The 24,594-nt window shown below is 52.9% G+C and overlaps 1 protein-coding gene across 2 annotated transcripts; it reads right to left on the bottom strand.

Moving 5' to 3' along the window:
* Nucleotides 1–4,149: 4,149 nt before the first annotated feature.
* Nucleotides 4,150–23,020, bottom strand: Slco4a1 (solute carrier organic anion transporter family member 4A1). Of its 2 annotated transcripts, XM_021193858.2 has the most exons (12): nucleotides 22,892–23,020; nucleotides 14,171–15,058; nucleotides 13,316–13,406; nucleotides 11,818–11,939; nucleotides 11,333–11,444; nucleotides 7,756–7,910; nucleotides 6,782–6,977; nucleotides 6,455–6,620; nucleotides 6,192–6,364; nucleotides 5,858–5,922; nucleotides 5,342–5,490; nucleotides 4,150–4,895 (listed from the first exon to the last, which is right to left on the bottom strand). In XM_021193858.2, exons 2-12 carry the CDS (start codon nucleotides 14,970–14,972, stop codon nucleotides 4,755–4,757), a joined length of 2,172 nt encoding a protein of 723 aa, XP_021049517.1. In that variant the 5' UTR covers nucleotides 14,973–15,058; nucleotides 22,892–23,020; the 3' UTR covers nucleotides 4,150–4,754. The 2 variants fall into 2 exon arrangements, with proteins under 2 accessions (XP_021049517.1, XP_029392424.1); XM_029536564.1 differs by lacking the exon at nucleotides 4,150–4,895 and having other exon boundaries at nucleotides 5,363–5,486; nucleotides 22,892–22,951.
* Between the last annotated feature and the right edge of the window lie 1,574 nt (nucleotides 23,021–24,594).

The raw sequence follows: 24,594 nt of genomic DNA, 5'->3' as shown, positions 1-24,594 counted from the left end.
CTCCATGGAGCAGTCTTGAGGCAAGCACAGGCCCAGCCACACCATAAGTGATGTGTTCCATGCTAGGCCTCTGCTGAAGGAGCAGAGACTGATCGGCTCAGAAGTGGGAAGACGATGCCTAAGAATGACTTTGGTCTCCACTGGGTTGGCATGGGACACAGAGGGTTTTGTGCCCTGGGAGTTGGGACCAATTAGAGGAAGACATGGTATGCTGGGATATTAGATTGGCATTTGACATAGGTCAGGGAGTGTTCTGTTCAGAAAAGCCTGCTGGGAAGAGCTGAGGTCATAGCATGCACAGGCAGGCATGTGACCTCCAGGAGTTCAGCTCCCATGTGTGCAAGCCTGGCATACAGCTTTCCAGGTACACAGCCCCTGTGGAGGTGTGGAGCCCCTTCCTTTCCATCTGGGGAGCAATGAGCCAAAGAGACAGTCATTTGGTCAGATGTCTGCTAACCAGGAAAGAGGAGTTGTCATCTGAGGCCTAAAGCAGTTCTACTGTTTCTTGATTGTTTTTAACTGAGTGTAAGGATATGGCTGTGCCACCCTCAGGACTGTAACCCTGGAACCTCTCTGCTGTAGTGTGTGTGTGAGCACCAGAGAAAAGCCAACTGCACACCACCATCCCCATGGCTCTCAGATTATGAGGCATCTTCACTGAGTCCTTGCACTCCACAGATGCTTCTGCACACTAGCCCTGTGTGCTTTGTGTAGCGTGAGTCGCTGTAAGTCAAGTCCCTGAGATCCTTGTGCCTTAATGGCTAGATCCTGTGGCCCTGTCTTGGGTAGCAAACCACAAGGGACAAAGGGATGGAATGGCTTGAGTATCTTGGAATTCCCTGGTATCTTGGGGACACCAGGGAAGGTACTGGGGGGTGGGGGTCTGTCCCTGCATTCTTGACTCCTCTCTCAGTTGTCACCTGAGTGGCCTCAGAAGGAATCTTTTCTGAGTTGAGACCATTCTGTGCCTGGATGCCCACACTAAGGGTGACCAGACATAACATAACAATACATCCAGTGTGGTGATCTGAATATGCTTGGCTCAGGGAGTGGTACTATTAGGAGGTGTGTCCTTCTTGGAGTAGGTGCGGCTTTGTTGGAGGAAGTGTGTCACTGTGGGGGTGGGTTTTGATTGCTAGCTTCCTCCTAGCTTCCTGGAAGTCAGTCTTCTGTTTACCTTCACAACAAGATGTAGACCTCTCAGCTCCTCCAGCACCATGCCTGCCTGGATGTTGCCATGCTTTCTGCCTTATAATGGACTGGACCTCTGAACCTGTCAGCCAGCTCCAATTAAATGTTGCCCTTATAAGAGATGCCTTGGTCATGATATCTATTTACAGCAGTAAAACCCTAACTAAGACACCCACTTAACTGTGAAATCTTCAAAATGGAGTGAAAATCTTAGCTTGTGTGTCATGGAAGGGCCAGCCATCCATCTGATGGAATTTCTGTAATGTCGCTTCTCTAAGTGGGGTCAACTGAATATCACTGTCTTAGCTAAAAAGATGAAGACAATATCAAGGTGTCCAGAAACAGAGTGAAGTGTCCAGATATAGTCAGAAAAGGCTGCTGTGGACTCTGTCAGCCACTCTGTGTGGCACACAGAGGCCATCAGGTGTGAAGTACGGTCAGGAGCCGTGTTCAGACCCTAGCATGAGTGCCAGGCAAACCTCTGGACACATTGCCCCGCAGCCTATATGAGCCATAGCCAAGCCTTTCTGAGAGAGGGGACACGTGTTCTGCATTTCACTCTGCGGAGGTGTGTTGGAGCGCTGAGACACTGCTTGGGGAGGCGAGATGCAGGATGCTAGCATTCCCTTCTCCCCGCTGGGGTGCCCAACACACTGCTCACGGGAGACGAAACCCAGCCTAAGATAGGGTCCCCAGTCCATGTCTCTCTGGGTGAGAAATAGCACGGGTTGGGACAGAGGCTGTGGTTCTCAAACTCCTGTGCACCCAGAGGCTGCTGGGAGCCTGGGGCAGAGTATCTGGCTTAGCTCAGGGTGAGTTCCAGGAGTGCAGAGAGGCCTTCTGCAGAAAACTTAGGCACGGCTCTGAATGATGAAGGCCTCCCCCACGGTGGTTCTTGATAAGAGAGACAGTCCATGCTTGTCCACACTGTTTATTCATGGCGGAGAAGGATGCATAGGACTTACTCAGGGTGAACCAGAGACTAAATACCCTTTACAGGAAGGAATGAATGCCTGGGAAAGGAAGCTCATTGGCTAAACCCTCAGGGTCCACCTAGATACCTCATTAGCATTCAGAACTCTGGATTTCAATGCTAGTGACCAGTTATCATGGTCCTCTTAGAGGGGTCACATGTTCCAGGGCAGGAATTTGGTTGGGAGCTAGTGAACTAACTCTTGCTGTTCTCAATTAAGAATTCAGGGTTCTGAACGTTTGCTACTATTACCAGTTCTGTCTGGTGGCACGGTCCACAGTCCCACAGGGACACGAATTATTCTTCTGCAGAAAATGAAATCAAGGCACAGAAAAGCCAAGCAGGCTGTTTGGGGTTATCCAGCCAGTGGATGGGGCTTCTCTGAGCCCAGAAGACACGGTTTTGATCTGAGGCCCAAGTGTTTCACTGCTCATCTAAGTCAGACGGGCCCACCTGGGCATCTGCCACACAAAGGACCTCCCATCTCCATCACTTACAATCCCACTGGAGTGCTGATGGCTGTCCAGGTTGAGTTGCAGTGCCAGCTCAGGGCGTGGGGTAGTGTTCCCTTCCTTCTCTCTTTGTGCGTCTGTGTGTCTGAGTGTCTGTGTTGCTCTCTGTGATAGGGTGTTGCCTTGTGTGATGGTTTGTATATGTTCAGCCCAGGAAGTGGCGCTATTAGAAGGTGCGGCCTTGTTGGACTAGGTGTGTCACTGTGGGCGTGGGCTTTAAGATCCTCATCCTAGCTGCCTGGAAGCCAGTATTCTGCTAGCAGCCTTCAGATGAAGATGTAGAACTCTCAGCTCCTCCTGCGCCATGCCTGCCTGGATGCTGCCATGTTCCCACCTTGATAATAATGGACTGAACCTCTGAACCTGTAAGCCAGCCCCAATTAAATGGTGTCCTTTCTAAGGCTTGCCTTGGTCACGGTATCTGTTCACAGCCATAAAACCCTGAGACACCTTGTGTTCTCCTGAAGGACCCATCACTTCTCCAGACAGGAGCTCTGAGACAGCCCGAGCTCTGGCCCTTAGGTGCTGTGACCTGCATTGTCTACTTGTGATAAGAGGCAGGATGGTCCTGGTCACGGCAGAGGCGCCAGCCTTTCAGAGTGATGCTCATGGGCTGGGGGACAGCTTAGTAGAGAAGGTGCCTGCAGTGAAGATATGAGGACATGAGGTCAATCCCCAGTACTGGCGTGAAAAGCCAGCTGTGACAGCACACACTCACAATCCTCGTGCTAGGAAAAGAAGCAAGGCCAGGCAGTCTAGTCTACTTGGTTAGTTTTTGGCCAATGAGAAACCTTGTCTCAAAAAACAAGGCGGATGGGACTTGGGGAATGATATGGAGGTTGTCCTCTGACCTCTATATGCATGAATTTACACACGCACCTCCTATCTAGCTCCCCCCTCAACACACAGGCTTGTGAGACCCCAATCATAGCACACGGGCATTTTCTTGGCAGAGGTGAGGGGCTTGGCTGAGGTGGGACAGAGAGAGGCCCTGAATCCTTCATGCCTCTGGAGTTGGGTTGCCGGCAGAGGAGGCCATCTCTGTGTGCCTGTGTGCCTGTGTGTGTGTGCAAGCCTCTCAATTCTATACTTACACCCTCATGCCGCATACACTTGCATCTGCACAGTATACATACAGTCACATACACAGCTCATACCTTACCGAAAGAAGTGTCTGGCTACCCTGTCCCCAGCCCCAAGGTTTGCAGATAGGGTCTGAGTCGTTCAGAAAGTAGGGGAGGTCTAGAGGTCTGGTTAAAGCCTGTCTACTTGGGGCCAGTCGGTAGGTGCCTGCACCATTATTGCCTTGCTTCTGGTCACAAAGGTAGTGGGGATGCCCACCCCAACCCCCAGGAGTGTCATGGCTCCAGCGATGCCCGAGACACCCTATTGCTATGGAAACCTCTACCAAATGTGGGCAGAAAGACCTACCAAATCATAGACTCTTAGGCACAAAACATCACACAAGAATTATTGGTTTAAATATTAAAATATATTATGTACACTCTAACCAAAAACATAGAAACACATTGTCCACACAAGCTGCGTGGCACCTCAGATGGTATTACATCCTCAATGCAGTTTGCTTGGACATGAGTCACATGATCAAGTACAAAACTGATTCCTTAAACACCATTCAGTGCAAAATATACATCTGGACATAACTATTCAAGTTGCTGCTGCCCCGCATGGAGGCCACCGGGCTTCCAGGACAGGCAGTAAGCAGATTCAAGCAAAATACCCAATAGCTGGCTCCACAGGTCCATGCCCAGGGCACTGCTGCTCTGCATGGGGTTTCTCAGTAGACACAGGAAATCAGGACCAGGTGATGGTCTATGAAATGTAGTGACCCCCTTTCAGACTCCAGAGCTTGGGGAATGTGTCTGGCTCATACATGACCCATATGACACACGTGACTTCCTCCATAATGTCTCAGAGACTGCTCGGTCATAGTGTGGGGCAGTGTGAGGCCCTAGAACACAGTGTGAGGTTTTGCAAGTCCTCAGGGTTACCACCCTGTAAGGGTGGGTCAGGGTTTCCAGGAAGACTCCTCAGGAAATGTGGAGGGGCCAGCGGTGTCAGACGTTGCTCTGGAGCTGTTCTGTGGGACTGTCGGAGGCCGAGGACTGGCTGGGCAGGGAGGCCTCTAGGCCATCTGAGGACACGGAAGGGGACTTGTAGAGAAAGTAGGCGGCGACGAAGAAGAGGAAGCCCAACACCTGGGGAGACAGGAGGATACGTTGACCCTTGGTGGCCAGCCGAGGGTGCTGGTGTAATACTCTGCCTTACTCTTTCTGGAACGAAGACACACCTTTCTGTATGATTTGCCCTGCATGAGACACCAATACTTCAACTAAAGAATGAGAACCACCTTTGGTTAAAAGTAGGGGCCAAGACAAGGTGGAAAGACCTGGTACGGGCTAGACAGGGTCCCTCCTAAGAGACATGTACCACTCTTGTCCTTAGAAACCGCTAACAACACAGTCTCTATAGGGCCGAGGAAAGACCTCAAGATGAAGTCTCCTGGATTCAGGGTGGCCCTAACCCCATGGCCGAGCCTTTATATAAGACAAGGTAGGAGCATGGCAGGGAGACGGGGGGGGGGGGGGGGGGGGGGGGGGGGCAGTGGCAGAGGTGGAGGCAGACGCCAGAGGAGCCATCTCACCTTGAAAGTGAGCCCTGCGATGAGCATGTACCGGCTCATGGCTTCATTTTCATACACGAAGCAGGAGCCCTGATGACCACACTGGTCTTGCCACAGCAGGCAGGCCTTGTCAATCACCCAGCCAAAGGCAATAGGTCCCGGAATACTGCCTGCCAAAGGAGAGAGTTCACTTAATATCCTAACGGATAAGGAAAGGGTAGCTCATCAGGGAAGACCCTTGTAAGGCCACTTTGTCCCTTTGTGTTCCCAGGGGCAAAGGGGAGACTTAACTCCCCCCCTTTTTTTTTTTTGCAGAACTAGCATTGGGCAGGCACACCATGGTTTCTCAGGAGGGCTTTTTTATGTTGAGGCAAAGAAACCTACGGGGTATATAGAAAGACAATGTGTCCCTCTAGTGGGCAGTTAGGGAAAAAGCCCTTCTCAATGTGGCCCATAGCCTCATGCTTAGTTCCTTACGCCTGAAGACACTGCACAACTGTACACGGCTTCCTCACACTACCCCCCCCCCCGCAGTACCTAGTGTTCTTACGACGATCCACTGGATCCCCAGGGCAAAGGACCTTTGCCGATCACAGACACACCTGCAATAAAAAGTGCGCTGTCAGAGCCCATGGAAGCTTGGCTGTGCACCTCATACCCCATACACCAGCAAGAGTCCTGGGCAAGTTCAAGGCCACATCACCACCTCCCTAGGTGCCAAGCACCTCGTTGGGGACCAGAGACAGTCAACTCCGATGCCACTAGAATGAGGCCCATTTCCTGGGCCTGCAGCTACCCGAAGGCCCAGCAGCATCTGTAGAGCGCCACCTGCTGGTACTGCAAGAGAAAATGCGATGAGAGAGCTTCTTACCGTAGAGTAGCAGTTAACGCGGGAATGCTGCTGAGGAATGTAAAGATAATTACAACGAACACGAGAACCAGAAGGAAGGGCTTGCTCTGACAGGTGGAAGCGCACTTCCCTGCGGTAGCATTGCCCCAGCCAGAGGAAGCCTTCTCAAGGATACAGCTACAGCCTCGGTATACCTGGGGAGCCCAATAACAGTGCTGATCACACAAAGGCAGAAGCTTCCGGGTCCCGGCCAGAGTGGGGGATGTGGGCGTGGACACACTCACCTTCTGGCCACCCAGGTCTGTCTCGGCACCCGCAGGGCAGCCTGCGTAGCAGGGAGAGTAGTACATGGTGCCATCTGAGCCACACAGCGGGCTGTAGTGCTTTGGCTGGCAACAGTAGATGGCGTTGCAAGCCGCCTTTAGGTCCAGCTGTCCTTTAGGCAGGAGGCTACAGAAACAGCATCGGACGGTATGTTAGCAGGTGTTCAGGCTTCCTGATATGCTTCCATACCCATAAGTTACAGTGACCTGCAGCGAGCCCCTCCCCAGCGGTGCTAGTCCTCCTCAGGAACGCAGGGCCCCCACGTGCAGGACCTCTACCAGGCTTACCTCCCAACGTAGCCAGTGGTCACACCTGCCATGTGCACGTTGGGGCAGTGCATGAGGAAGACAAAGAAGGCCAGTAGGCTAGTGAAGGTGCAGAACAGACAGAACCTGATGATCCCAGAGCCACGGAGCTTGAACTTGTTCACCAGGAAGCCACCTAGGAGTGTACCGCCACCGCCTGCTGGCACCACCAGGTATCCTGAGGAAGGAACTCACTTAGTGAGGGCCAAAAAAAAACCCCAATCCTGTCATTTCTGCAGAACTAGTGCGGACACAGGGATGGAGAGAATAATCCCTGCCCATCCGTGCTCAGGGATAGCTGTAGGAGTAGGGTGGGTTCTCTCTGTGCAGTGGACCTGGAAGCCCAGAGCCCAGTGAAAAAGGCATATGGTGGGTATACAGGGGCAAGGGTGTCAGCATAGGAAAGTGCAAAGAATGGGAGGGAGCCATCAGGTGTGGGCATCTGGGCCAGGTAAGGATGTGTCTAGGGAGAGTGGAGTCACCAATATGATACCCTCTCACTACCCAGACAAGACCTGCAAGGTGGGCTGCAGCTGATGGCTTCTATTCACACTGGTCAGTGTCCTAGGCTGAGCTCAGCACTGATCAGTGAGGGCATGGGGGCATCTCCAGCCAGAGGTGTGACCAGCAAGGATGTGCCCTGCCCTCAGCTTAGGGAGGCCATGAGCTGTAGAGTAAGGACTCTGGATGGTCCCTGCAAGGCCAACCTGCCACAGAGCTCTGTCAGGACTCAAAACTTAGATCCCTAAGACTCTGGGGCACCAACTGCATGGCCCATGGGGACAACCTGGCCCAAACCCTTTCTGTAAGGAGTGGTAGGTAAAGTGGCTTGCATACAGGAGTTGGCCTTCCCTCCCCTCTTGGAGCACTGTCCACTTGGAGTTTGAAGGCCAAGTTTAGCTTGCAGGAGCTCGAGCTGTTCCTGAAGAGCGCTCCAATGCTCAGGGTCTCCTTACCGAACAGGGTGGCAGCCTCGGAGGCACTCAAGCTGAACTGGGCCTCGAAGAACTTGGGACCGAATGTGGACATGCCAGCAATGAGTGTGGCTTCAGTGGCCCCTGCCAGGCAGAGCAGGATGAACGTGGGGTTTCTTAGAAGGAGCCAGATGGAGCTGGGTGAAAGGGAAGAGACCAGAAAAAGGGAGAGGGTCAGAATGCCCCAGACTTTGCATGCAAGGAACCTGCCATCCCCGAGGCCACCCACACAGGAAGGGCACTGGTTTTGAGAGGGCAGTGAAGTGGTACCCACATCTATCCCAGAGACACCCGGAGGGGGTGAGAAGCTGGGCTTGGCAGGTAGTGAATTAATGACCCCACTGTAAGCCTTTGGTACCCCTGACCACAAAGCTACTAAAACCAATTATGCAGACTATGTCACTGCCGTGGCTGATTTCCAGTTTCAGTGTGTGGACACGGACAGGCCCTGAATGGATGAAGATAGTAATAGCATCTGGTAGGCCCCGGGACAAATGAGCAGAGTGTCTGAGCAAGGGGTAGAGAGACAGTGACCACCAAGTTCAGGGCTGGACAGGGCTACGAAGGGTGCTACTAAGGGATGGGGGTGGGGGGAGTCACCCAGGAGCTAGGCCATCAAAAGAAGTCTCTAGGAGGTAGGACTCACCAAGGGGCTGAGGTCTCTAATGGGATGGGGCTCACCAAAAGATGGGCCGCCAAGGGGCAGGGGTCACCAAGGGGTAAGAGGTCACCAAGGTATAGGGACCTAGACTGGGTAGGAGTCACCAAGAGAGGTACAGGTTCCCAAGCACAAGCTAGGGAGAGAAGAGGCAGGCATCTTCTGGGTTTGGAAGCAAGGCCTTCAAGGAGTCCTGAGTAGGTCTGGCCCTTTTCTCTTGGCCCGTACTTAGGGATGGTAGTTGTAGGAGTGGTAATAGGATTGGTGGTCAGATACAGAGTCTGTTAATCCCACGGTGACTCTGGCCTGGAGTCCTAAGAATCCAAGGCCCCAGCACTGTCGGCGCTGAGTTCCCTCGTCTGGCTCTTTCCCTCCATTTGCCACCCCATCTGGAATGTCAAAGACATCAGCCACACGGTGAGGTGGTGACTGACTTGCCTTCCACAAGGCAGAGTGACCGGGGCGTGGCAGCACACCCATCTGAGAGGTGGGTGATTCTGAAGGCTCCGCCTGTCTGCTGGCAGGGGAGTCAGGCTCCAGGTTCCCTGGGGTGAGTGAGGGCGGTGTGCAGACTGTGAGGCTGAATGTGAGCTATCACAGAGCTCTTGGGAGCAGAGCCTGAACTTAGTCCTTCTTGGACAGCCACCACCTTAAGCCTGGATGGAGGTCACAGCAGATCATTGTCCCCTACTGTCATCTATCCCAGTCGGTCACACGGGGCCAGGGCGTTCGTCCCTTGAAGTCAGCTCATAGTGCAGTAACTATGCTGGTTTCTGCACACTAAAGCGTTTCCAGAAGCCTGGGAGGAGGATTCGGTCTTAGGGGTGGCGTGAACGCCGCAGCTTACAAGCTTGGTGTGACGAGGCTTATGGTGCCTGCTCCTGCCTCCTGTGAGTGGCCACTACACATCCTTGCCCCCGTAAGACTCATTCTCTTTGCCAAACCTAGACCTAGGGCATGATAGTCCCGAGTACCAGCGGAGGCAGCAGCACACAGCTCCACACTCCAGCTCTATATAGGGAGGATATGGGCCAAAATACACCACTCTCTGAAGAGAAGCCAGGATTAGTCACAGCCCTGCCATCAGCAGGGTCCATGACAGCGTGCTTACTGGCAAGAACCTACCGCTTCCTAGACAATGAACCAGGGTCACTGAGCAGTCAGACCAGCCCAAGTGAGACACACACAGGATCCCTTCTGAGGTACGGTACACTCAATTCTTTTAAATTTTACTTCTTGACTTGAGGGTTGAAAAGTCTTTCCAGTCAGTTGCTCAGCTTCCTGTTCTGACAGGGGAAAGCGAGTGTGGGACCGACAGGGTCAGGGTGCTGGCCAGTCACAGCTCCTCCCCAGCTGGTTCTGTGGATATGTCTGGCATGGGATAACCATGTGCAGGCTGGTTCATTCCCAAGGGATTGCCTAGACGTGCTTAGCTTCAGGCTGTGGTGGTTGAGGACAAGGGTAGCTTCGCCGTGTGGAACATGTTCCACATGTTACCTAACCCCACTGAGGGCTGAGATTCTTGGGTTTGCACTGAGAACTGACATGACCTTCATAGTCTTAAGGAAGGAACACATTTGTGGGCTGGTTCAGTGCCAGCGCTTAGCTTCAGACACTAATGCTGGGCATGAACCTCTTACTGTATGATGCACAGTAAGAGGCCCAGGTTTCCCAGCTGGGCAAAGCCCGTGCCATGCTATGTTGCCCCCGATGGTTTAACAGCAGGCAGCTTTGTTGTTGGGGTGAGGAGAGACCAACTTTAAGATAAACTCTTAGACCATGGCTTGTAGGCCCTCAGCCAATTCAGTCATGCCTGGGGCTCAGCCCTCTTAGGTAGGCTGTCCTGGATGAGCTGAACAGTAACGAAATACAAAGCCTTATTCTGGGCTTCCTGGGGGCTATCCTTCTTTCTCTGTGTTAAGGACAGACTGTGGAACTCAGCCCTACCCACGAGAGCCTTCGTCAGTTAGTTGCCACCACCATTCATAAGATCAGGACAAGTAATGGGGTTGCAACACATCCTAAGGTTGCCTCAGCTAGGTCTTTGGAAATGTCAGTTGTATAAGGAAGAGACAGTAGGCAGATACCAGGAGCTCCTAGAATCTACACTATCCCCCGAGCCCCACTAGCTCAAAGACTGTTTCTTGACCTGTAAGGTAGCAGAGCTAGGACAGACACACAGAAAAGAGGTGATAGAGTGACGACATTAAGCATGGAAAAGGACTACCCAGGGGGAGGGGGGAGGGGGGAGGGATGACGGTCAGTGGGCAAGCCAAGAGCTTGAAGAGGCCTCTGCGACTGTGGTGCTCTGTCCTGTGGGGGAGGTGTCCAGAATCACATCTCCTTGGAGCTTCTAATAGCAAGACACCCAAGAAAGGACAATGGTGGTCTATACTGCCTGAGGGGCTCTCTGAGGAGGGCCTCGAGGCCTGCAGGTACACAGGGAGGCATACCACTGGGAAGACATCTGCTCTATGGGGCTTTATACAGTGGTTCTGGTCTCAACCAGGGCCGTGCCTTCAGCCAGGAGCTTCTGCTGCCCATGTCTCACAGTGCTTGGTGGGTCAAGAAGAGGGTTAAAGGGCTGTGGATGGCATGGAGGGTGCACTGGTAGCATGCATACACGTACCACACACATACAACACAACACACAGCACACAATACAACACACAACACATACACACAACACATAGATACAACAAAACACACATACAAGAAAACACACACAATACAACACACCCCATAAAACACACATCACACACACAACACCCACACAAACACAACTTATACTAACAACACATACACACAATACAAACAAAACACACACCACTCCACACACATACAACACAACACATAACACCCACACAAACACAACACAAAAACACAACACACACTCCTTACAGGGGCAGGTCTCTGACAGTCTTGCCAAAAGCCGGATTGCCCACTGCTCCGCGGCTATGGTCTTTCAGCTGCTGTGTTTCAGCGGCTCTCATAACAACGTAGCGCTGGGACCCTGGAGGGACAGAATCAGTAGACAGCTATGGCTTCCAGAGGATCTCACCATGGAGGTTGCCCTGACCCTAACTCCTCCACTCCTCAGGACCTGGGGACAATATATGCAGATGCTCATGTGGTATTACATGAGGGTGTGGCCAGAAAAGGTGACGTTGTCATGTGACAGGATTGCAGACATGAGAGCAAGGCCCATGTGGGCCCAGTAAGGCATGGAGGTGGAAGGGTCATTTCAGGTAGAGACACAGAAGGGAATAACAGGCTGCTTGATCAAAGTCTCCACGCCTCATTAGTTGAAAGGACAGGAGAAGGGAACATGACAGGGAAGAGTATCTTCTGCCTCCTGGACCTCTGTGCCAGGGCCGGGAACCCACCTGGTAGCTGCTGGGGATAGCCGAGGATGGGGATGGCGATGAGGAATGCAGCAATCCCGGTTCCCAGGAAGCCGATCCACCAGGCGCCAACCCACAGTGGGCTGTCAGTGGTCAGCTCTGTCCTGTTGGAAGAAGCAATGGTCCTTAGATTACTGATCAGTGTCCCTGTGTCTTTTCCAGTACCTGCATGGGTTAGCCTGCTAATTCCCCCAGGACCTCTTCACAGAGGGCAACAGAGACTCTTGGGGGTCACACCCCTATGTTCACTTCTTCTTCAGACTGGAGAAGCCTTCTAATGTGGCCATTCCCTGAGAGAGCAGCTCCTCACTCACTCAGACCCCGACTGCCAGACACCGGGAAGCTGCCACTGGGCCTCAGACTGAGACCTTGGGGGCAAGGCCCATTGGGGACAGGAGCTTCAAGTAACAGCTGGTATCCCTCCCCACACCAGCTGTCATCCTCAGGGCCTCAGAGCTCAAGGGACAGAAGGCTCAGCTGGAGTTCACTGAGCTACTCACACAGGGACCATTAGGCGTCCGACTGCCATCTGCACGGGAGAGAGGGGGCTCTCAGAACAGGAGAGTCATGGGAAGGTAGCGACTGGCCAATGGGATTTCATACTTGGGAAGAAGAGGGTTCAGAGGAAGCAAGGGATGGGGGTGGTGGGATGGTGGGACAAGGGTCAAGAAGAATGGAGGAAGGACTTTAGGTGGCAATGCCAGGATCGCAGAGCTTGTACACCCTCTATTCTGAAACAGTAGGAAGCTGCCCCAGGGCCTAGATCGTGCTCCCACCCACCCGTGTGCATATTAACACAGAACCCAGAGCCCAAGGACCACAACACATCCAGATGCAAAGACAGGAGCCTTGACCTACCTCAGGCTCTGCATAGAACACGCACCCTTGACCCCATAGTATCAACCCAGGGCTAGAGGCGGCAAGTGAGAGGGCAGAGCACTAGAAACCTCGCCGGCGCCATCTGCAGAGAGAGTCCTAAGGTGGAGTGGTGCCCTAAACCCAGTACAGCCACCAGGAAAACTCTAATGAGAGCTACCCTTCCATGGAAGGACATGGTAGAGCAAGGCCACCAGCACAGCCTTGCTGGGCAGTATCCAGCAAAGGCCACCCCAGCTCTGTCTCCTCCCAACCCTCCCACTACCCGCTCTCCCAATTACATTTACAAAGATTAGTACCACACACTAAAGATACGGACGCGTTGCCTGTCGCTTCAAGAGGAGAGCTTTGAAGACACGTGGCCAGGGCTTCAGAATCATGTGAACTTGAATCCACACCCCTCCCCCCATCTCCTGCCTTACTCTGGTTCTGCCCTGGAAGCCACTCACAGACCCCCGAGTCTCTCTGCACACCCCCAGTCCTGTATCCAAGACTAGCCCAGATTTTCCCTGCTCTATCTTCCAGCTGTATATCAGAACTATTCTTTGGAGCCCACAGCATCCCAGGTACTGAGGCAGGCAGGTGGGGACGTCCAGTTACTCACCGTTGGCCCACTTCTGTGTAAACGTTTAGCATGGTTCCTCCAATCAGGTAGCCTGCCGCAGGTCCAAGGATGGCTGCCGTGTAGAAGATGGCTAGAAAGCAAAAAGAGTGTGCAGCTGTCACAGGCCACTCAGTGGGCCCCTCCTAAAAGACACCTCCACCATGTTCATGTGCCTGTAGCTCCATAGTAGACCACTGTAGACAAGTGTGCCTCTGTGTAGCCTGCAACCGGGACTGGCTCCCTACTGCCCGTCCCGAGGCAGGAGCCTGAGCTGAGAGGATTCGGAATCTGAGGCCATCTGGGTAGACCTTGCACTCAGCCGCATGGCATGCAGTTCTTTCGAAGGTCACAGGCCACGATATAGAAGCTGTGAGCTGTTGTGTGGCTTTGCCTCCAAGTCAGCATTCCTGACTTCTATTTACTTCTCAGCTAGTAAGGCCAGGTTCGGTACACACAGGGCACAGAAGGAGCCTGCCTCTATCCCCCCCACTTACCTTTGCACAGGACTCTTTCCAAACTACAAAGAGGATGGTTGCCAGCTAACCCTGCCTTAGCTCTGCCCAAGGATTTGGAGCCCCTGAGCCATGTGAGCGGGCCCCATCTAGTATAGGGCTGTGCTGAGATCTCTGGTCTAAACCACTATGGGGCTCCTTAGGAAAGTTGACATTCACTCTCCTGTCTTTTGGTAAAAGCCCTGATGGTTGTAAGTGGTCGCTTAGGGACACTTGGGTCATATGACCGAGGGAGGGATATAAGCTCACCTAGCCAGGCCCCCAGAATGCATCACCTTCATTTCATGTCACCTGCTGGTCCCTTCTGCCTACCCGCCCTGACTCCTTGGCAAGTCCCACTCACCGATATAGATGGGCGAGTAGCTTGACTTGACGTTCTCATCCAGGTACGTGACGCCCAGTGTGTAGAGTGGTGTGGCGCCCACACCGTGCAGGAGCTGGCCCAGCATGAAGATCAGCCGGTAGCTGGACAGGCCTGAGGCACTGTCTTTACACTCCACACGACTCTGATTAGTCAGGCACAGCCCAGTCCCCAGCTCGTCATCCATCTCTACCTCATAGCGGCCAGCTGCGAAATGGGGCAGTGCGAATACGAGGGAGCCAACCCCCAGGACCAGCACGCCCCAGCCCAGCCATCGCGGTTTGTGCCCATTGCCCCCAAAGTAGCTGACGAAGGTAAGGCATAGGCAGGCGGCGATGTCATAGGAGCTGGCGATGAGCCCGCTTTGGTAGCTGTGCAGATCGAAGCGACGTTCGATGGAGGTGATGACCGTATTGATGAAGCCGTTCACCGTCATGCCCTGGAGGAAGGAGGCCGCACACAGGAAGAAGAGGAAGCCCTTGGGGGTGTTGAAGACCTGCAGGCACTTGGGCGTGAAGGCTTGCCAGCCGCACAGTGAGTTCTGTGGCCCCGAGGACACGTACTGCACCTCGCGGGCTGTCTGGTTACTCCGCTTCTCAACCTGGGGCTCAAACAGAGGTTGGCTGGAGGAGCTCAGGGTGCCGTGGGCAGAGCGCAGGGAGGCTGGGGATGCTCTGCTGCTGGGCGGAGTATCACCCCCGCTGTCCTTGGCAGAGGACGCGCTGGTAAAGAGGTGCTTCGGGAGGGAGAGGAAATGTGTATCCCCCATCGCGTGCTGGGGCATCTCCAGCCTCGTGGGGAAGACTTTGGCAGCACAGCAGGTGAGGTGCAGTAGAGGTGGCCGAGAGACTGTCTTGTCACTGGGTCTATCTGTGAACAGAGTTTCTCATTAGTAAACCTGCTCTCCTAACTGCGTGAACATTCAGGTCCCACTTAGTCTGTCACTGGGATCAGCCTTCCCTGAGCCAGAGTGGCTGTTGGCCCACCCCTCACACCTTGCTCCCGGCCACAGCCCTGCAGCTACTGGGTCACACACAGCCTGGTCCCAGGGACTGGATTCCAGCAGACTCTGAAGGTGTGGCCACACCTGAAGACACTGAAGACAGAGTTACTGGACGAAACCACCAAGCATTGAACAGAGCTAAGACACGGAGGGGTTCATAGGCACCCTGGGTTCCCCTAACCCACACCCCATGTCCATGCCTTTGCCTTGCCTGCCTGGGCTGTCTTCCGCTGTATGAGCAGAAGCACTGTATGGCCAGCCAGCAGTAATTCAGACAAGAACCACATGGTGGGTTCCAGAATCCATACAGTACAATACAGCCACCAGACATCTTCTGAAGGACCCCGCGACCTACCACCTACCCACTCTCTTCTTCCACTACGTAGGCCCTGGAGATTGAAGTCAGATAAACAAAAATGGTATCAAGTGCCTTCACGGGCTAAGCCACCTCACCTTATTTTTTTAATCACAGGGTCTCTAACTAGACCTGGAGCTCAGTGGTGTGTCTAAGCAAGTCCTAGAGATCTTTGCTTGCCTGTTTCCCTTATTCTGGGATTACAGGCATGTGTCCCCATGGGTGTCCTCTTACATAGATAGTGGGGATCCAGCTCAGGTTCTCAAGCTTGAGCAGCAAGCTCTTCTCTACCTAAGTCATCTCCCTGGTCCCAAAGCAACTGTGTCCCCCATCCCATGCTGGGGCATCTCCAGCCTCGTGGGGAAGGAAGGCTTTGGCAGAATAGCAGGCGAGGTGCAGTCGAGGCGGCCGAGACAGTGGAACAGGCCAGAAGGGAGACAAGGAGGAAGAGGGTAGGGCCAGACAGAGGGATGAGAATGGCCATACTGTGTGCCAGCCTTAGAACTTGGGGTTGAAGCAGACAGCAGACTCTTTGGGCACATGGAGAATCAGAAGGAAAAGACTCAAGGAAACCAGAGTGCTGTTAGCTTTTGTACAGGTTTGCCCCCTGCCCACTGTGCTCTCTCCACCCTATCCCACGACAACTGCTAGGGACCACACAGGACTACACAGGCAGATGGGGTATATACTGCAACAGACGGCAGTTTTGTGATCAGCACCAGACAGAAGGAAACAGGATTTCTTCCCTGAAAACGAAAGCCACCACCTAAGAATTCTAGGCATGGGTGTCCCACAGCAACTTCACCCTGGTTTCACCCGAGCTAAGAACAATGGCAAACAGTTGAAGCACACTGAATGAGCAATTTGAAATCTTACTGTAAATTTTAGCCACGTGATTTTCTGATGTTTGCTGTCTTTCCATGGTAGGGTGGCAAAGCTGATTAGGGCTGTGGCACATACCGGTAGTACCAGCATGTGGGGACAGTGAGATAGAAGGATTACAAGTTCAAGGCTGGAGATTCTGACTCAAAAGAGATGGGACGCTAAGGCTGTAGTGATGACTCAGCAGTTAAGGCAGTATCTCCCAGAGGACCCGAGTTCTGTTCCCAGCGCCCGTAGGTGTCTTACAACTATAACTTCAGCTCCAGGAGATCAAATGCCCTTTTCTGTCCTCTGTGGGCACCCACACATAGAAGGCATATACTCCACTCGGCCACATAAATAAAAAATAAATGTTTGAGAGCGGGACTGGACCTCAGCTGGTAAAGTGTTTGCCTTGCAAGGATTAACACCTGAGTTCCGTGCCCTGGAACACATGGCTTTCTTGTTGCTGATTTTTTTTTTTTTAAGTTGGATTTCATGGTTCATGCTTACAATTCCAGCACTGAGGAGGTGGAGCCAGGCTTATTACTGAGGCTCACTGGCAAGCCAGCTTCGTCACTTGCTGAGTTAATAAGAGACCCTACCTCAAAAATAAATAAATAAATAAATAAATAAATAAATAAATAAATAAATAAAACAAATCGAGACGAGGTGGTGCTTGCAACAGCTGAGGGTGTCCTCTGACTTTCACACACATGCATAGCATGTGCACCAGCACACACGAACATACACCTCACTATCACCACCGATAAAACAACCTCATGCCACGAACAGCAACTTCTGGGTCTCTGTGCCCACACCCACAGCCGCCATTCTGGTCTCAGCAGGACTGTGCTGCTAAGGTATGGCCAGATCACTAGCTTTCAAGTTTCTTCCTAGGTTCTGGTAGGTTGGTTCTGGAATGGCTGGAGTAGACCCTAGTGTTAGACTATAGGTGCATTTGCCACATGTCACCATGTGCATGTCACTGAGGGGTTTCTGAATAAGACACCATAGAGTCTGCAGGCGCTACTGTCTGGAGGGGCTTAGCTGCGTGGAAGGGATACTGGTCTACCAGCTTACCGTCCTCAGGATCCTGGAATATCTCCACTTTCATAATCTCATGAGTCAGTTCCTGATAGTAAATCCCCGTAGATTTCTCATTGGCTTCATTCGAGGTTATCCCATTCCTTTGACACTGATACGACCTCTGCTAGGCACCAGGGTTCAGGGACTTGCCCCCAGGGTACAGAAATCATTACCAGGATCCCACAGCCACTATACCTGAGCAGTCCTTAAGAGGTCCTTGCCAGCCATGTGTGGTTGCTGGTTCAGCACAATACAGGCTCCAGGGGGCAAAGCACATGGAGCTGGGACTAGCTCATCCACAGCTGACAAGGGGAGAGCCTTTCACAGGACACCCAACATCCTTGTGTGCGTGACCAATTGGGATCTGCCTGGGTCTCCTGGACACATATGTTCACTGATTTGATTTATAGAAAAGCAGGTCCATTACTCTACTCACCTGGGCCCTGTACTCCTGACAATATCCAAGAACAGAGACCTTTTCCCCAGTGGGATTCCAGCCATGTGACTTAACCCCTACCATCACCACTAAACAGCTGTTTCATGTGAGGGACTACTTACTGCAGTGGAGCCTGCCCGTGTGCCAGTCCCGGCTCCTGCATCTACGTCCTCTAGCACACCTCTAGCAGCTGTGTAGTAGGGAAAACAAATATTTGAGACCCGGAGAAGCTGGCACCAGACTTGGAGGAGTTTTCTCAGTCCGAGCAGGTGGGGAACAGCAGGGTTATGGCTCTTTTACATAGCCAACCTTCCCTGTTCTGTGTCTCAGCCCACCAGGCTGGCTCCACCCAGACAGCTCGGCAGCCTAGCCCTGTGGGATTAGGCCAAGCTGATTAGATGGGGATAATGAAGCCCAGGGGCCTCTGGTGGCTGACAATGGCCACACCTGAGCACTATGGGAAGGGCAGGCGTGTGCACAGGTAATGCATGTGAGCTATTTTAGATGACCAAAATTCCCTTACAAGTCCCCCGCACTGTCTTCAGGGCTGCAATTGCAGCATTTAGTTGATGATGTCTTTTAGTTCTGGAAGAATCCAGCCAGCTCTAGCTGCCTCCTCAGAGTCTCCCAGAAAGGTCAGTGGCCAGAGGCAGCTTGCCACAGTCTAATCTGTGAGAAAAGGTCTCTGGCCTCCGCATGGCTGCACTCTCCTTCCTTTTTTCCTTATCCATCCATTTACTGAACTCCCAGCTGGAGCAGTCCCTAAGTCCTCAGCTCACACTGCAATTTGAAAGGAAGAATTTCAGAGTAGTCCTCTGCCCCAGACCCCTGCTACCTGGATCTCTGCAGGATGTTCTCAGGACATTATAAAGTCCTAAAGGTGGGATGTCTGGCAGAATTCTGTCCTCGTTTGGAGACACTTTGAGGCCCAAATCTTATAACCTCCTCAGACTTTGGCAGCTGGCAAACCACAGATTCATTTCTTTTCCTATCTCTCTTCTCCTCCCCACTTCCAACCCCAATACCCCCCCAGCTCCAGCCAGAAAAAGGAGGCAAAAGAAATTGTTCTCTGCACCCAACTGCTCTGGGGCCACCAGCACACTAAGCCCACTTCTCTCCCAGAACCCCTTCTGACATACACACCGGTCAGTAGCAACCCTAAGACCTTGGCACTCTTCTCTGGCTCCTAATTTCTCTCAGGTATCCCCTCTTACAGACAAGAGGAGTGTGTTCGCTTCTTCAGGATGAGCTTCAGACAAGGGGTACAGTGTATCGGCCAGCCACCAAAGCACCTAGTGCAACCCAGTTTGCACACCTGGTAGCCATGCTCTGCTGAAAGTATAGGAAACCTGGGGCTTTGCTCAGGAGCTGCCATGGACTTGGGACCTGAATAAGGGACACCAGGGCTGGCACCAGAAGGACATGTCTCACACAGGTCTGCCACCCTGTCTGTATCTGGGGATCTGGAGATCCAAGGACACATAGAAGGTTCTGCCATGCACCCTCAGCTCATCTGATAGTTGGGGACAAAAGTAGCTTGCTCTGGAGGGGGAATGGAAGCCTTGCTAGTCAAGGTGGATTTGAGAAGCAGAGGGCCAGGTAGAGGCTGCCTCCAAGCCAGGTGGAAGGCAAGTCACAGGCCTCTCTGACCTTCAGTTTCCCTCCTCAAGACCTGGAGAAGTCTCATGAAGAGTGTGTCACGAGGTCTGGGACTCAGCCCAGCTGCCACTACGTCTCATGGGAAACTGACGTGCAGTACTGGGCAACCTCAACCTCTGATGCATGGCGCTCCTGGACTTCAAGAAAGTCCCCATACCTCATTTGGTGTCCCTCAGTTCATCTGATAGTTGGGGACAAAAGTAGCTTGCTTTGTCCCTGCTCATCGCTGACTGTTGGTGTGATGGTTCTTGCAACAGCTCTTCTACATTCTGGGGGACAGTGAAGGATTCTGGTGACAGACAACCTTCATGATTCTCAGGGTCCTCTTAGGTTCAGGAGGCAGCTCTAGCTAGATAAGAGACCTGCCTGGCATAGCCAGGCCACTGCCTCCAGGTGGCTTCTTAGGGTGTGAAACCTGCAGAGTGTTCTGGTTAGTGGGACCCAAGTAGGTGTGGGTGGAGTGGAGAGGACCATGCTCAGACAGTCCTAAGTGTTCTCTGTGGCTTGGGTCTGAGAAGCAGTGTCTGAGGCAAGCCCCAAAGCTTGCAGGTTTAAAAATTACAAGGCGAAGGCAAAGCCTGGGCATATTAAAGGGGAGCTTGGTAGTACTCAGGTAGGGGAGAAGAAACAGCATATTGGAGCTCCCTCAGATCCAGGAGTTTTAGGTATCTTGTGTCAAGGGAAGCCCAGACAATGGCTGCAAGCCTCACCCTACTTACTGGTGGCCCCTGGTTTCTGAGCCACGAATGAGTAGCTTTATAAAAGGCCAGTGGTTTGAGAAAGCACCACTCTCATCTACAGAAATGGCCCAGAATTCTAATTCGTTTGTTTGCTTTGTATTCTCAAGATGGGGTGTGTGTGTGTGTGTGTGTGTGTGTGTGTGTGTGTGTGTGTGTGTATGTGTCTTGCTATGTAGCTCTGGCTGGCTGTCCTGGAACTCACCATGCAGACCAAGCTGGCCTTGAACTCACGGAGCTCTGACTGCCTCTGCCTTCTGAATGCTGGAATTAAAGGCATGCGCCACCACACCCAGCTGATTATAATTCTTTGTAATGCGAACAAGAATGAGGTCATGATAGCTGTCCATGACAGGGAAAGGGGTGCTGGGGAAAAGTAGAGAACCTCACCTGAGAGCAGCAGGTTTGGAGGATGATCCCAGACCAGCTGCTGCCTCTGCAGTGACCCACAACAGGATACAACCCAGGCACAGCATTTCCTTCATCCCTGCCAGCAAGGCTTCCAGGCTCTACTGGTCAGGCAGAACCCTGGCCACTGGACACATGGGACACAGTCCCTGAGGGCCTGTCCAGTTACTCCCAGTGGCTGAGAACTAGAGTTGTATCTCCCTGTCCCTCGTGTTCATCAAGACTACACTAAGGTCAGAGTTTCTCCAGAATCCCAGAACAAGGTCTGTGGTGAGGTTCCAAGGATTAGCCCAGGAGCTCTCTCAGTGACCATGGGGATCAGGAAGGGAGCACTCTGGGCTTCATGGAGCACTGAGTATATCTCAAGAGGAAGCAGGGGTGTCCGAGAGCACCAGAGTCGACAGTGAACTTTCTGTGTTTCAAATGCTCCATCCTGCAGCGGACCCTCTGGCTGGGAACTTGACCTGTTCCACTTTAGGAGATCACAATGGTTTGAATTCATATAACACAACAGCACCCAACCGGGAAGCAGGTTAAGTCAGAACACTTCTGTAACAGAGAGGACTCGCAACAACAGGCCCCCAAATGTCAGTGAACTGAGAAAATCTGGGTGTCTGGAAGCAAGGCATAGACAGAGTCTAAAGGGGTGGCTCTCCTGCTGGGCCCATTTACAAGGTATTTATCCTGCCGGCCCTGCCCCTCTCTTCACCCAGTCACAAGCCTCTGTCTTGCCTGCCTGGCCCCTCTGCAGTATTGGGGAAGGTTCTGGTCGGGACTTGTCCGGCACCTGCTTTGGGGGCCACACCCAATGAGCTACAATTAGATCATCCGGGAAGAATTTATCCAGGTAGTACCTGTTGGTCTTTCCTAGTGTGCAGGCAAGGCAAGTCTTGCACCTCATCACAGCCAACAGGTACCTCTGGCCACCAGCGTAGTCCTGTCTGTCCTGGTAACTGCTGATTCTCTGACCTGGCTCTCCTCTCTTCTTGAGGAGGGAATGGCTGGCAAATGATACAAACCTCCGGCCTCCCCTGTGCCAGGGGACTTTAAAATGCTGTCTGGGACTGCTCTTATCCAAAGCCCTCTCCAGCCAGCAAATGCCAGGCTCAGCAGACAGCGCCTGCTGTCCCCATTGCCACAGCTAAGATTTATAAATAATTCGGTTAAACACCAGGTGTTCTCTCCCCTGCCGTCCACCTGCCCCAAGATCTTTAACAACAGCTGACTAGACAGCTACCTTGGTTTACTAAACTAAAAAACCCACTGCCCCAAAGTAGGGGTGGTTCCATCACAAATGGGCAGTTTCAACACCTCCGGACGGAAACACCCCAAGGCCATGTCTCGGGGGAGGCCAGCAATCCTCATCACGTTAAGCTCAAGCCACTGCGCCTGGGGCCCCAAGCTACAAGGTCTCTATCTCTGTGTGTCTCTATCTCATTTTTCCTACAGATGCTCACCTCTCCCGTGAAGGAGGTACCCTGTCTTGGGGGGGGGGGGGTTGAAGCTAAGCGTGCCAATCAGGCAGCAAGGCGACCCAAACTCTCCTTGGCATACACCCGCGTCCGGGGGCGTCCGAGAGCTGCGTGAAGGTACAGGGCCTCAGGGACCCGGGCATCCACGCTCCTCGTAGGGACAAAGCCCGCCATTCCTGAGCAACTTCCGTGCTCCACGTTTCCCTCGGTCTTAGCAACAGCCACCAGAGCCATTGGGTCTGTCACTGAACAGACCTGCAGAGGCTCACACCTGCGTATACTCGCAGACCTTTAACCTGGGCCAACAGCTCTAGCGGTCCCCCCTCACGCTTTCCTGCGCCCCAAGTCCACTCCCATCTTCCCTCTCGCTCTGGCGCAGCGGCTCTGCCTTTCCCCACCCCACTGCAGACTTGTAGCTTCCCTCATGTGCAGTGAGAAGGGGTGAATTCTGCATCCGGCTCCCTTGAGCCCACTCTGTCCCCACAGAGGTTCCCCGGGATGTGTCTCCAGACAACGCACCCCGGGTGCCACCGCACTTTAGTCCAGCCTCCGCAAACACCTGCCGCGCTCCTGACGTCAGCAAGTCGGAGTCTGGCATACCTAGGAGGCATCTAGTACGGCGCCAGATCCTGTCGCCATCCTGGTCCGAGACCTCAAAGCAGTCCAGATCCCAGAGCACTCACCTTCCCACGAACCCGGCCGCCGCGCTGCGCCCTGCGCTCTGGCCTACGCGCGCAGCCCACTCCCGCTTCATTCATCGCTCAAGCCGCTCCCGCAGGGATGGGGGTGGTGGCCTCACCACCGCCACCAATGGCAGCGAGGCTCGGGCGGGCCTGGGCCGGAGGTGACAGTAGCGAGGGCGCGCCGGGGCGGGGCCGAGCGGAGGGGCGGAACTTGAGCAGGGCAGGGACAGCACAGAGAGCGGGACCTAGCTGGTGCTTTGCACGCAGTGATTTCTTTTTGCTGGGGGGCACTCTGGAGGTTGCAGGCTAGGAAAAATACGGCTCAGGACTCACTGCGTCGTAGATGCTACCTACTCAGGAGTTCGCGCTCAAGCGTGGAACCGAGGCGTTGGAGGGCGCGAGTAGCGATCCCCTCAGGTGTGGGCTACGGCTCCAGCCCAGCAAAGGGAACTCTTCACACTCTGCTCAGGTCAACCAGTGCATGCTCCTTCCGGGGATTCAGTGCAACGAGGCGCTGGGCCAAACCACACCCTCACCGGAGGAGCCCACAGGGTTCCATTTCCGGGGCCTCTTGACCTGAGATAGAGAGAGAATATACCGGTTACCTTCAAACTGAGGCGTTCTCTGCTGTGCGACCTTGAACATATTTCTGAACCCCTCTGGGCCAGTTTTCGCATCTGTAAAACTAAGATAATTAGTCATATGAGTGTGATGGCTCATGCTTGTAAGCCTGTAGGTATTCAGGACGCTGGGGCAGAAGAAGGCTCCCAGTTTCATAGTTCTAGGCCAGCCTGGGCTACAGAAGAAACCCAGTCTCAGAAAACCAACCGTTTTTTTTTTTTGTTTGTTTGTTTGTTTGTTTGTTTTGTTTTGTTTTTGTAGGATCCCAACACATCACCGAAGGAAATGGAAAACAGTAAAACAGTAGCTGGTCTGAGTTTAGCCAAGTAACAGCCGACAGCCACTGGCCATTAACATCATACCACTGACAATCGTATCAACAGCCAATGGCAGAAACTCTCCATAGATGTCTCCCTTTTGGGGTGTAATACATTTAATTGAAAAGACATGTGAGCCAGGTGTGGCGATGTTCACCCATAATCCTTCTGTACATGGGGCTGAAGCAGGAGGGTCTTTAGTGGGAAGGCCACACTGGGCTACCTAATAAAATCCTGTCTGGATTTAAAAATAAAAACAAAACAAAACCAAGAACAACAACAAAAAATAAAACAAAACAAAGCAAAACAAAAGAAACAAAAGCAACAAAATAACCTTCCCTGGCTCTCCAAGGCATCAAGAGTTTATAATCTGGACAGGGCAAGTAAAGGCGAAGGAATCAGTCTGTGACCAGCTTGGGCTACACAGAAGTAAAGTTAGTGTGTGGATCCTGCTGTCAGCTCATGAGGACATAACTAGTCACAAGGGTGCCTGGGGACAGCCCCAGTGTCCATGCAGCCCCGGGAGCTAAGGCAGAGCTCTTCTTTTATGTCTAGAGAAGGGACTGGCGGCTGAGCGTAGTTCTTCCAGCCTAACTTGTTATTTATCAGCATGGTCTTCCTGGAGTGGGTGTGGTCGGAACCTACTCATGTTCTGTCCTGGGAACCTCTGGTGATGACTTCAGGATCCAGGGTCTACTTGTCAGCATGTGAATCTCTGCTCCAAAAAGCTTCACTTCACTTCAGCTGCCCCAGGTGTTGACCTCC

This window comes from Mus pahari, chromosome 3 (genome assembly GCF_900095145.1).
Source record: "Mus pahari chromosome 3, PAHARI_EIJ_v1.1, whole genome shotgun sequence".
Classification (NCBI taxonomy): domain Eukaryota; kingdom Metazoa; phylum Chordata; class Mammalia; order Rodentia; family Muridae; genus Mus; species Mus pahari.
The sequence above is the reverse complement of the archived record's forward strand: the minus strand, read 5'-3'. Positions and strand labels throughout refer to the sequence as shown.

Coding starts and splice junctions, on each gene's coding strand:
- Slco4a1 (XM_021193858.2), bottom strand. CDS start 14,972: ATGCCCCAGCACGCGATGGGGGATACACATTTCCTCTCCCTCCCGAAG. Junction 11,445..11,817: donor CTATCCCCAGCAGCTACCAG/GTGGGTTCCCGG, acceptor CTGTCCCTCCAG/GGTCCCAGCGCTACGTTGTT. Junction 5,923..6,191: donor GCGTTAACTGCTACTCTACG/GTAAGAAGCTCT, acceptor TTTTTATTGCAG/GTGTGTCTGTGATCGGCAAA.